The 13,452-nt window shown below is 39.0% G+C and overlaps 1 protein-coding gene across 1 annotated transcript; it reads right to left on the reverse strand.

The window, feature by feature from the left end:
• Positions 1-12,179: 12,179 nt before the first annotated feature.
• LOC138907973 (uncharacterized) lies at positions 12,180-12,859 on the reverse strand. The gene is made up of 2 exons (XM_070198600.1): positions 12,560-12,859; positions 12,180-12,467 (listed from the first exon to the last, which is right to left on the reverse strand). Exons 1-2 carry the CDS (start codon positions 12,857-12,859, stop codon positions 12,180-12,182), a joined length of 588 nt encoding a protein of 195 aa, XP_070054701.1.
• Positions 12,860-13,452: the final 593 nt, after the last annotated feature.

Genomic DNA, 13,452 nt, shown 5'->3' on the forward strand with positions numbered 1-13,452 from the left:
AATGTTATATTGCGATTTTGTATTGGAGTTATTATAAGACTTATCAACTTTATTTCATATTTTTAGCCGTTATTTCTGTAATATTTCCTTGTTGATTAGGCTTACCTAGTCTTAAAAATTAGGTGTCATCACGAATTACTAAGGTGAGAAAATGGGATCGTGACAAAGATGTAATATGATCCATTGCTTCATCAGAATTGTCCTTACAAATTTGAATGCATTGCTTGAGAACGACATCAATTGTTTACTGCAATAAAATTAAAACTTCATTATAAATGTTCTTAGCCTTAGCTAAAGACAATTGAAGCATAATGCATGTCAAGCTTTTATGATAAGAAAAAGAGCTCTTAGGGTCCGCTCTAAGAGATTCGACACATAATTTGTAGTCATCACACTTTCGATAAACATCTTCAATCAAATCACCCAAAGAAGGATTTACAAAAGAGAGATATAAAGAAGATCACTAATAATATTTTCATAGAATTTATTTTTCATATATTGTTTGAGTCATGATTGAGTCATTGAACTATTTTTATAACATACAATATTCACATTTATGTTTATGCATTAATGGAGAAGATTGTGTTGATATTAATATATGAAGATTATAGGAATCTAATTCTACTTTTATGAAAAACAAATAATTGCATACTCATAAAGTGTGTATTGTTATATTTTAATTTAGGTGAGGAATCTATAGATCAATGTAAGTATAATTTTCAATAAAACTTTTTTCTTTAAATGACTGGTAAATCTAGATGAATTAATTGTGCAGAAGGAAGATCCGAGTATATAATTCATGACCAAAAATTTTAGTATTATTATTGAATACATGTTAAACTACCTCTCTTTTTCGTTGATAGGCTACATTCAACTTCCCTTTTTTTTTTCTTCCATTCTTTTAAACCTCAAGAACTTCAGGAATGTAATGTTTAGAGATACATAAAAAAAAATGATTTTCAATTCAAGATTTTATATTTAAGATTTGCTAATTTATTGGGAACGTTGGACCATTTTCAGGTATCAAAATGTTATTTGTCAAAGTAAAAATACCGGGGAAAAGGACAAATAAAAGAAAGAATTTTTGTGGCAGAATAGCCTCATAGACACCTTTACTTCTCCCGTTTCGAAATCCCGGTCTTTCTACCCCTTAAAGTTTTATTAAGGCACCTCAACTTGTTCAAAGCAACCCTTATAAACCTATTTGACCATTGACCGATCTTATGTGGCATTAAGCTGGATGAGTTGGACGAAATGTGTGAGATCTACGCATATAAAGCTAGTAGAAATAATAAATTTTCTTTAAAAATATTAAAATAAATATAGTTAAAAATAATTGCTATGAAAACTTTCCCATCCCCACCCCCGTAACCCCTCCCCCTGCTAATTCCATCGTCCGTACTCTTCATTCCCTCCCCTCTTGTCCACCTTCCTGTATTGTTGTTCAGTCCCAAGATATACTTCTTCAGGCAAGAGGAACTGTTAGACGAAGCAACAACAGTGAGATTTTCAACTCCTATTTCAAATTCCTCGCAAATTCATTACTTCGATACTGTTGAAAAGTTGTGTTCCTTCTTTGGTTCTCCCTTCCATTTAATTCGTAAAAGAAGATAATAGAATTTGAAGGTAAATTAGTAAAAAATAACTAATTGACCAACGATCTAAGGCAATAACTGAGATTTAATGAAAAATTATGAGTTTTCTCTTGTTTAAATAATTTTCTTATCATTAAAATTCTCAAGAGCATCTGGCCTTCTTTTTGAATTATATTTTGAAATTACCATCAGTATAATCGATGTATCCGCTGAAGGAATAGGAATTGCATGGTTCCGATGTTTGTTTTTTTGGATGAGTGAGGATCAATTAGTAAGGATTTTAGGAATGATTTATTGAATTAACTGTTTGATTTTCTTCTCTTTCATTCTTTTGGTTTTTATTTATTAGTGAGCTTTTGAAAAATAGTTGTTGAGTGTATTTGGGGCTATAATCTGCTAGAGAGTTTTTGGGATTGTGAAGGTGGATTAATGTAAGAGAGGGTTTGTTTAGGGCGGGGAACGGACATGTAGATAATGTGAAAAGAGTGGAGTGAAAAAGAAAACTGAATAGTAAAAGATTTGAAATAAAGTAAAAAATGATGATGTGGCATAGATAATTTGAACTGGACACTAATATGTCAACGCATCGTACGTTTGAAGAGCACGTGAGGCTAGAGGGGTTTAAAAGAGTTGTTTTGAAAGAGTTAAGGTGTCTGAATGAAACTTTATGAAGTACGAAAATCGGAATAACAAAACAAAACAAGTAAAGGTGTGTATTAGACTATTCTGTCTTATTTTAAAATTAGAATAATAAGCTATTTTATTTCTTTTAAGTTTGTAAGCATTTAATAGATTGTGTTCATTTCTTCCCAGACATGTTGTCAGAATTTCCTTCCCGAGTGAGGGAAAACAGAGAAGAAACAATAGTTAGAATTTGAGCAAAATGCAAAATTCTAACTAACATTAAAAAGTGAAGGAGATGATACAAGTAGTTAACATTGTTGCACCACGGTATTCAGAGCCCGAATCATAGGCTCAAAGCCAGGGAACACTTTAGGTATTTTAATTCAACAAAACCATTAAATACAAGTAATTAAAGCCAACTCTTGATCAGTTAGCTATAAGTTGAACACTTTCTTGATATTTTAATCAGCACACAAAATCACACACATTACTATCCTTTAATTTATTCATATCAAAAGCAAGTTAACCAAAGCTTTCAATATTTAGTACCACACATGGACAGCTTTTGGCAAGGCCTCAATTGGAACTGTCTGAAACTTGCAGTCAACTGATAACAATTGATTCTCGTTAACTGTAATTGTTTTAACTATCTGAAGCAGCTTCTCACTCCTTCTTCCCGTGGATTTCTGCTCTTACGATTTCGCGATTTTCGTTTATTAATTCCAAACTGGAAAATCTTTTGTTAGCATTACGAAATCTTCCTCTTTGAGTTTCAAGATGGGGCAGAAATCTCCTGCTCCGTCACCAAGATAAATCATTCTTTTCTTCCTTTCCATAGCCAGAGAAGCTTGTATTTTTTTTATAATCCGGCATATTATGTTTATTAACAAAGAAAATCATCCATTAGGATATATTGGTTGTATATAAATCTAAACTTTATGCATATAAAACACTAAAAGAAAAATATAAAGAGGAATTTTGCTGGCCATGGACTTGAGATGAAAGTACTGTACTAAATTATCAAAGGAAAGATTTTGTGGGGACATAATAAGGAACACGTGAAGCAGAGCAACCAAATGATGAAAACATAAAAACGTATTTCCAGCATATTCGAATAACATTAGAAAAAATTACTATTCTAGTACTATCTAACATGCCATGTTGGAACCTCGAACCCATATAAAGAAAGTTATGAAATTAGTATAGTATATTTACACGGATTCATATAAATTTAACATAATTATAATTAAATAATAATAGCATATGTATAGATACATATTTTAAATTTTTTGGATTTATGTAAACATCGAGGAAGTTTTCACGTGTTTTACCTTGCACAAGTTGGGAGGACAAAGACTGCAGCCATGAGATGAAGTGTGAAAGTCATGATAAGGTTCGATTCAAAGTTTTCCTTCCTCGTCAACATCCTGGGTTAGAATTAATTAACGAGAAGCAATCTATTATTCCCAAATGCATGTCACATATAATGCATCACAATGATAACCTCACGTATTCACACTCTTAGATCACTCAATCTGAATGTCTCAACTTTCACTCATCACACTCAATCACTCAGCACTGTACAGTATCTGCGCTCACTGCTGGTATGTCATTCTTCGGAGGGGCGGATCTTGCCTAAGCGCTAATATAAAACCAATATGGCCTGCTGCGGTGTGCAGCTCGATCCCATAATAATAATATATAAAGCTTATAAGGCCTGCTGCGGAGTGCAGCCCGATCCATAATAATAATATATATAAAGCCAAGAAGGTCTGCTGTGGCGTGCAGCCCGATCCACAACCTCACTCACAACACGGCTCTACGGCCCCAACTCAATCATCAATCTCACCAGTCTCTCGGGCTCACCAATCTCATACCAAACAACCCAAACAATGACACATGATGCAACAATAAATAGCAATTAAGACTGAGATATGATATGCAATCGATGGATGTGACTGAGTGCAAAATTACCATTTAAGCAAATAAATCAACAGCAGAAACGACTCCAGCGGGTCCCAACAGACGAAGTATATAGCCTAAACATAATTTCTAATATGGGTTGCAGCTCAATTACTCTAACACATAGAAATCACATGAATAGCAACAAGGTTTGATAAATACACAGTACCACGGGAATCGATCATGTCACAATTACCACGGTGTTCGCCCACACACTTGTCACCTAGCATGTGCATCACCTCAACACCGACCACATAACACGTATTTCAGGGATCCATACCCTCATAAACAAGTTCAGAAGTGTTACATACCTCAAACCGCGTAAATCTCTACTCCAACAAGCCCTTGCCTCGTGAATCGGCCTCCGAACGACTCGAATCTAGCCCCCAAAGGTATGCAATCGTGGACACACACATGCGATCACGTAGAGCATTGCGCCTAACCTCCCGGGCCTCCTATTCCTTCATCGCAAACGCAACACCTATCACGCGTTCACCTAGCACTAACTCCCAAGCTTCGTGATCGCAGACCTATTCTCGTGAACGCATAAAATAATTTCCCCAGTCACCCAAATTGTAATGACCCGGCCGGTCGTTTTGAGATCTAGCACATCGTTCAGCGGTTTGAGGCCTTGAGTAGCTTCACTTCAGGTATTATGACTTATACATGTGGTCGGAATTGAATTTCGGTAAGTTCAGAGTTGATTTGGAAAAAAATTCTAATTTCGAAAGCTTTAAGTTGGAAAAATTCGGATCACCTGGGAGCATTTCGGCATTTATTATGGAAGGTCGGCATTTTTAAAGGTTTAAGAATTTTATAAATTTGGTTTGAAGAGAATTTTGATGTTATCGATGTCCGTTTGGGGTTTCGAGCCTTGGAATAACTTCATTAAGTCATTTATGACTCATGTGTGAAATTTGAAGTCATTCCAGATTGATTTGATATGTTTCGTCACAAGGTATGAAATTCGGAAATTTGAAAATTTATAAGTTTGATTCGAGGCGCGATATATGATTTTGATATTGTTTGACGTGGTTTAAGGCTTCGAATAAGTTCGTATTATATTTTGGGACGTGTTGGTATATTTGGTTAAGGTCTCGAGAGCCACAGGTGGATTCCGGATAGTTATCGGATCAAAATTTGAAAATGAGGCAAAGTTAGAGAATTCTGGTTGCTGGTGCAATCGCTTCCGCGGAAGCTTCACCGTAAAAGCGAGGCAGTGAACCGCAGAAGTGGCTGGGAGTGAGCTGGGCAGAGGTCATAGGTGCAAAATAATTTCCACACCTGCATGATCGCAGATGCAGCCAATGGAGCTCAGAAGCGGATTTGTTGTGGATGTCAGGGACCGCAGATGCGATCGAGTTTCACAGAAGCGGAACCGCACCTGCGCATGAGGAGCCATAGAAGCAAGGGAGCAGAAGCGCTGGAGGAGCCACAGATGCAGTAGGGACCTGGCCTAGGTTCTCGCAGGTGCGAGATTTAAGCCGCAGAAGCGGCTGTCGCAGAAGAGACCTAGGGACCACAGATGCCTAAGGATTTCGAGTCCGTTGTGTGGCTAAGGATAGAGTTTTTCACATTGGATTATGAACGGGAGTGGGAATGTTCTATGTTATCATCAGGTATGCGGTGCAGTATTGGAGGAAAGGAAGAAATAGCTTCGGACTGGCGGAAGGTCTTGCAGAATGGGTATACCAGTTGAAGATGCTATTATGCCTGTAAGGAGGTATAAGATGATTCATGGGTATTGAGGTGATGTGGTCTCCGATTCGGATCACTCGAGATCAGTGTGGATTGAGATCGTTATGTGTGAATGGAGCTATTAAATTCCTAAGTCAGGTCAAGAGTAAATTGAAAGAAGTTGGGTCGATTAGTAATGGTTGAATCGGCATGATTGTGGCAATGATCAGTTCCTTCGGTGTGTGAGGTTATACAAGTAGTTTGTGGACGTACGTACGGGCCACCATAACTTGAGTGATTTGGGAGGTATTTGATTCAATTGGCCTTGTTGTGTAAATGGATTCCGTAAGAGTCATGGCGGTTTAGATCACGACTTGAGACTTGTATTTTTCTGTGGTTTGTGAATTCTGTTGCGTGTTGCATTGGTTTTTTTGAAATGATCTAAGTGAAAGGTTTCTGGCCAATGAAGTTGTTATTCTACTAATAGTTCAAGGGTTATGGTGAATGTGTGTATTATCGCGTAGTGGCATGATAGGTGCAGTGAGCGGCATGGAAAGTTGAAAGTTGAAGATTAAGGTTATGGTTCGGCGTTGACAAGAATTTCACGAGCTTGGATGAGCAGGGGAAAACTCAGATGTTCGAAGTAAGCTGGCATTTTCTTTAGTGTTACCTAAGAATGGCGTTTTGTGTAAGAGGCTTTGTGCATTGATTTGCGGGTTCTTGAATTGCTTTATAGATTAGTACGTTTGTTGGTATGGAGGTAAAGACTTTGCTACCTGGTGCATAAGGTCGTGAGAGCGTACCCCACGAGGAGATTTGTATAAGTGTGACATGTTAGTCACTTGATTGCTAAAGAATGAAACCAAGTACGGAGATTTTGGTACTATCGTTAATATGAGGGTTTATGCCTGGAAGGCGCTCTATTCCTTCGCTTGTGAACTGTGGGAGTTTGGTCCGGAGTAGAGGGTTGTTCTAATGTGTCATGAATAGGGCCATTGTGGATCTTTGGAAGGTTATTGGCCCAGTATGGTATGATCAGAATCGGTGTGAGGTCCGTTGGTGGGTCTAATGTGAATGTGTGCTCTACATCAGATCGGATGTGTTCGTTCGTCATAACATTGCTTATGGAGGAGGCGTCGGGCATTGGATGTTATTTCTGTCATCAGCTATTCTATGTAAACCTCTATTGTGCTATGTGGGTTGTGAAACGGCTTGATTACTCGCACATGTGTTGGGGTCCCATGTAGCTTGTGGTGTTATATGAGCAGGATGGCTCTCGAGATGCAGGTCATTTATTGCACCTTAGTTGTTCTTGGGTTTTGTAGTGTATGGCGCTATCCGTCTTCCCCAGTATTTGTATTATGCACTTGGCGTGTTTGTGGTCAATATTCGGGCATTTCGTCAGTATAAGTGTTATGGCTTGATGTGTGTGTTTACTTTTTAATTGTTATGTGTGGATCTGGTGGCACGCCGCCACGGGTATATTGTTTGGATCGGGCACGCCGCAACAACGAGATGTTGAGCATAGTTCCTTACACTTATTTTGTGTGTCTTATTTTTCATCCCTGAGGTAGGTTCATAACATCTATCCAGCCATTTTATTCGTTACACGGGCTGGGTAGTCCTTTTTCAGAGTTCGTTTTTCCTTATGTATCACATTCGAGTTTGTAGCTTGTTGGCGCATTGTGGGCGTAATATAAAATTTTTGGCAGTATCTGAGACGGCTTATTGCCTAAGCAGTTTGTACTGGGTGAGACGAGATTATTGGACCTGAAATTAATGCAATCATATTTATATAAGGTACATTAAAGAGAAAATATCGTTATTCAGTTCAGAATGAGGTAGTGGTTCTTATCAGGAGGAGAGACTCCCTGAATTATTGAGTCAGCATGCGATTATGAGTTTCTATACATCTCTTTTATCGTGGCAATATTGTGAAAGTTGGAACAGGACTTATATGTTTCATGAGGTGTATTGTGGGCATCGTTCTCGTGAAATTGTAACTATTGTGGTTAGGGGATGTTATTATGGGAAACTAACTTATGTGGTGCATGGTGTGATTTCAGCATAGGCGCATGATCATGTTTTGGTACAGTGTGTGGTGATTGGTACGGTGTTCGTATGTTAGAATCAGGTCTTGTAGAGAAATTCAGAGGTTGGAATTTTGTTCTAAGGCATATTAACTAAATAAAAGGGAGGATCTTCACTCTAACTCGAGCTGAATTGAGGTGGCACGGATATGTGCACAAGGTTCTAAATAGTGATTTTGGACCACTCCGGGGTAGTCCTTAGCACGTTCGAGGATGAACGTATGTTTAAGTGGGGGAGAATATAATGACCCGACCGGTTGTTTTGAGCTCTAGTGCGTCGTTCAGCAGTTTGAAGCCTTGAGTAGTTTCACTTCAGGTATTATGACTTGTACATGTGGTCGGAATTGAATTTTTGGAAGTTCGGTGTTGATTTGGAAAGAAAATTCTAATTTTGGAAGCTTTACGTTAGAAAATTTGACTAAGGTTTCGCTTTTGAGTAAAGACCTTGGAGCCGATATTTGAAGGTTCCAATAGGTTCGTATTATGATTTCGTACTTGGGCGTATGTTCGGGTTGAGTATCGGATCACCCGGGAGCATTTCGGCGTTTATTATGGAAGGTCGGCATTTTCAAAGGTTTAAGAATTTCATAAGTTTGCTTTGAAGTGGATTTTGATGTTATTGATGTCCGTTTGGGGTTCGAAGCCTTGGAATAGGTTCATTAAGTCATTTATGACTCGTGTGTGAAATTTAAAGTCATTCCGGATTGATTTGATACGTTTCGGTATAAGATATATAATTTGGAAATTTGAAAATTTATAAATTAATTTAATGCGCGATTCATGATTTTGATGTTGTTTGACATGGATTAAGGCTTCGACTAAGTTCGTATTGTATTTTGGGACGTATTGTTATATTTGGTTAAGGTCTCGAGGGCCTCGTGTGGATTCCGGATAGTTATAGGATAGAAATTTGAAAATGAGGCAAAGCTGGAGAATTCTGGTTGCTGGTGCAACCGCTTCTGCGGAAGCTTCACCGCAGAAGTGACATCGCAGAAGTGAGGCAGTGAACCACAGAAGCGGTTGGGAGTGAGCTGGGTAGAGGTCGCAGGTGCGAAGAAATTCCTGTGCCTGCGTGATCGCAAATGCGACCAATGGAGTGCAGAAGCGGATTTGCTAGGGAAGTCTGGGACCGCAGATGCAGTCGAGTTCCGCAGAAACAGAACCGCACCTTTGCTTGAGGAGCCGTAGAAGCGAGGGTGCAGAAGCACTAGAGGATCCGCAGATGCGGTAGGCAACCTGGCCTGGGTTCTCGCAGGTGGGATATTGAAGCCGCAGAAGCAACCTGGGGACCGCAGATGCGAAAGGTCGTCTGGGCATAGGTGTTCTTTTAAAAGAAGGATTTGGCCCATTTTCTATAATTTTCACTTGGTTGGGACGATTTTGGAGAGCTTCAAGGGGAGATATTCATCAAGCAACACAAGGTAAGTGATTCCCACTTATTACAAGTTAAATACATATTTTATATATGGATTTAAACATGGAAATTAGTAAGAAATTGGAATTTTGGTAGAAAACCTAGAATTTGATATTTTTGGATTTTGACCACGAAATTGGACATAGAATTGAGAATAAATTATATATTTGAGTCCGTGGTGTTATGGGTAAGGTTTATCTTCAAACACTTTCAGAATCCGGGCACGTGGGTCCGAAGGTTGACTTTATCGATTTTTCGAGCGGAGTTGGAAATTGTTTAAATTGATTAATTATGGGTAATAGAGAATATTTTGATTGGTTTGTACGTTGTTTGACTAGTTTTGAAAAAAAGGGCATCGGGTTGAGGTGTTTGAGTGGCATTGGAGCCGGTTATGCAACTTCGGAGTGAGGTAAGTCTCATGTCTAACCTTGTGAGGGGGAAACTACCCCTAGATGATATTTATTGTTATGTGCAACTAGTTATGGGTGCTACGTAGGCACGAGGTGACGAGAGTCCGTACGTAGCTAAAGCATGTTTATGTCCGAGTAGATTAAGGATCTTATCATGTAATATTTGAATTATTTGGACTCATTTGCTGGCTTAATTAATTGAAGTTATAAATAAAATTGATTTAGAAATAAATATATGTATACTAGGCCAAGCCTTAACACTTTGAGTTGTGGGCAAATTATTTGAGAAACGGTAAAGATTATATCCATTTTGTACTCATGTACAATATTGTAAACACGTGTCTCGTAATTCAGTAACTTCCTTCCCTTTCTTGTGGAGCAGACTGAATGCCTCGGCAGTATATAGATGCATCTATGGTTCGTGTCGCACGACCCTCGGCAGTGTACACATTATTCTGGATCGGGGCGAACGACCTCGGCGGAATCGTGTGTTATATCACTAGTAGTCCGAATGTTCATGAGATAAACTTTCCACTAATGCCCGGTATTTTATGGTATTCCTTATTTATCTGGTATTGACACTTTGCATTTTCTGAGCTATTAATGTAGACTACAAGATCGAAAAATCTATACTTTAAAAGAATTAATTGGAAAATTATGAAATTATAGATTTACTTCACTATTGTTGTGCACTTCATATCTGTTATGAATTATCATATTATTTATTTGGACCTCTAGTAAGTGTTGAGGTCGACCCTTCGTCACTACTTCTCCGGGGTTAGGCTAGATACTTACTGGGTACGCATTGATTTACGTACTCATGCTGCACTTCTGCACTAAATATGCAGAATCTGACACGTTCATTTGGGGATCATCTTGGCGCATAGGTGCATCTTTTGAGGGGACTTTATGTAAGCTGCAATCCATGCCACGCATCGCAGTCCACCAAGTCTCCATCGTACTATTTTATTTTATTCTGTCTATTTACATTCTAGACAAATGTTGTATTATTATTATTGTACTCCTTAGAAAATACTCATGCACTTGTGACACTATTTTTTTTTTTTTTGGCAATCCACTAGGCAAGCGCCTAGGGCTAGTTTTTTATATATAAAAATCCAAAACAACAAGAATGAAAGTCTGGAGGTCTTACATGATGAAATAAGTAAAATTTGACAAGTACATAATTCCTATTATCCATGTTGAGGGAAGTACTCAACATTGATATTGCAACTTGCACACTAAAAAAATATCTGAAATTTTGATGTATAAGCTCTTGCATTATACATTTGAGTCTCACACTTGTTCTCCGCTTCTTGTACAATTGGCCGTTTTCCTTTTGTAACATGTTGACGACTGTCCAGATTATAGTGATGTTGCACTCCATTTCTTGAATTTGTATTTACCATTGTAATGGTTTTCCATTCCATTGTTCCTCCCAGAAGTGCTTGCAGTTCATACGGGTGTTGATTATTGTAGTTCACGTAATATTATCATTTTACCCTATAAGTTCTATTTTATACTATTTAACTAATGGAAATTATGATTTCAAAAGTAATAAGAATGAGTAATTAAGTTGATCAATCATCGTTGGTTTGCCGTTATGGCGGTGTTAGGTGCCATCACGACCTATGGTGGATTTTGGGTCGTGTCACAAACAACCCTTCGCGATCGCGGACCTCCACTCGCGATCGCATATAAGGAAAGCAGCAATACACATAACAACAATCCAACAAGTCCAAAAATGAGTCGAACATGATCCGAATCACACCCGAGGGGCACGGGACCCTATCTGAACATACCAACATATTCTAAAACATCATACGAACTTAGTCGAGGCTTCAAATCACATCAAATAACATTAAAAACACGAATCGCATCCAAATTCAAGCCTATTGAAACTAATGGATTTCTAACTTCTACAATCGATGCCGAAACCTATCAAACTAAATCCGATTGACCTCAAATTTTGCACACAAGTCATAAATGACACAACGGACCTATTCCAATTTTCGAAACTAAAATCCGATCCCAGTAACCACAAAGTCAACTCTCGGTCAAACTTCTCAACTCTCCAAAATTCAACTTTCTAAACTTTCGCTAATTCAAGCCAAAATCATCTACAGACCGCCAAATAAATATCTGAACACACTTCTAAGTCCAAAATTACCATACGGATCTATCAGAACTATCAAAACTCTATTTCGGAGTCATTTACACATAAGTCAACATCCGCTCAAGTCTTTCAACTTAGCCTTCCAACCTTGGTACTAAGTGTCCCAACTAAATTCAAAACATCCCCGGAACTAAACCAACACCCCGAAAAGTCACATAATAAAAAATGTGCACTGAATAAGCAGTAAATGGTAGAACAGGGCTATAATACTTAAAATGACCGGTCGGATCATTACATTCTAAACCTCTTATACAAATGTTCGTCCACGAACGGGTCTAGAATCTTACCCAAGGTCTCAAATAGGTGTGTATATCTGCTCCGCATATCCCGCTCTGTCTCCCAAGTAGCCTCCTCGACTGGCTGACCCCTCCACTGCACCTTCACTGAAGCTATATTCTTTGACCTCAACTTTAAAACCTGCCGATTCAAAATGGCCACCGGCTCCACATCATAAGTCAAATCCCCATCTAACTGAACCTTGCTGAAGTCCAAACCATGAGACGGATCGCCGAAATACTTCTGCAGCATGGAAAACAAAACACTAGATGAACACTCAATATACTAGGTGGCAATGCAGGCTTGTAAGCCATCTCCCCAATCCTCTCAAGCACCTCAAAAGGTCCAATATATCGAGGGCTCGCCTTGACCTTCTTCCCGAACCTCATAACACCCTTCATGGGCAAAAATCTGAGCAATACCTTCTCCCCTACCATGTAGGCAACATCACGAATCTTTCGATCGGCGTAACTCTTCCGTCTAGACTGCGACATGCAAAGCCGATCCTGAATCAACTTAACCTTTTCCAAACCATCATGAACTAAGTGAGTACCCAATAGCCTAGCCTCACCCGGCTCAAACCAACCAACCAGAGATCGACACCACTTCCCATACAAGGCCTCATACGAAGCCATTTGAATACTCGACTAGTAGCTGTTGTTGTAGGCAAACTCTGTAAGCGGCAAATACTGATCCCAAGAACCCTCGAAATCCATGACGCAAGTACGTAGCATATCCTCCAATATCTGAATAGTGCGCTCGGACTATCCGCCCATCTGGGGGTGGAATAATGTACTCAATTGAACCCGTGTACCTAACTCTCATTGCATTGCTCTCCATAAAACTATGATGTTAACTACGTGCCCCGATCTGAAATAATGGATGCCAGTATACCGTGAAGGCGAATAATATCGCGGATATAGATCTCATCCAACCGCTCAGAAGAATAGGTAGTCCCTACTGGAATGAAATGTGCGGACTTCATCAATCGGTCCACAATCACCAAAATAGCATCAAACTTCCTCAAAGTCCGCGGGAGCCCAACTACGAAGTCCATGTTGATACGCTCCTATTTTCACTCAGGAATCTCAAGCCTCTGAAGCAAACCGCCCGGCCTCTGGTGCTCGTACTTCACCTGCTGGTAATTTAAGCACCGAGCTACAAACCCCACTATATCGTTCTTCATCCTCCTCCACCAATAGTGCTGCCTCAAGTCCTGATACATCTT

This window comes from Nicotiana tomentosiformis, chromosome 3 (genome assembly GCF_000390325.3).
Source record: "Nicotiana tomentosiformis chromosome 3, ASM39032v3, whole genome shotgun sequence".
Lineage (NCBI taxonomy): Eukaryota > Viridiplantae > Streptophyta > Magnoliopsida > Solanales > Solanaceae > Nicotiana > Nicotiana tomentosiformis.

Coding starts and splice junctions, on each gene's coding strand:
- LOC138907973 (XM_070198600.1), bottom strand. CDS start 12,859: ATGGCTTCGTATGAGGCCTTGTATGGGAAGTGGTGTCGATCTCTGGTT. Junction 12,468..12,559: donor GATATATTGGACCTTTTGAG/GTGCTTGAGAGG, acceptor TCCATGCTGCAG/AAGTATTTCGGCGATCCGTC.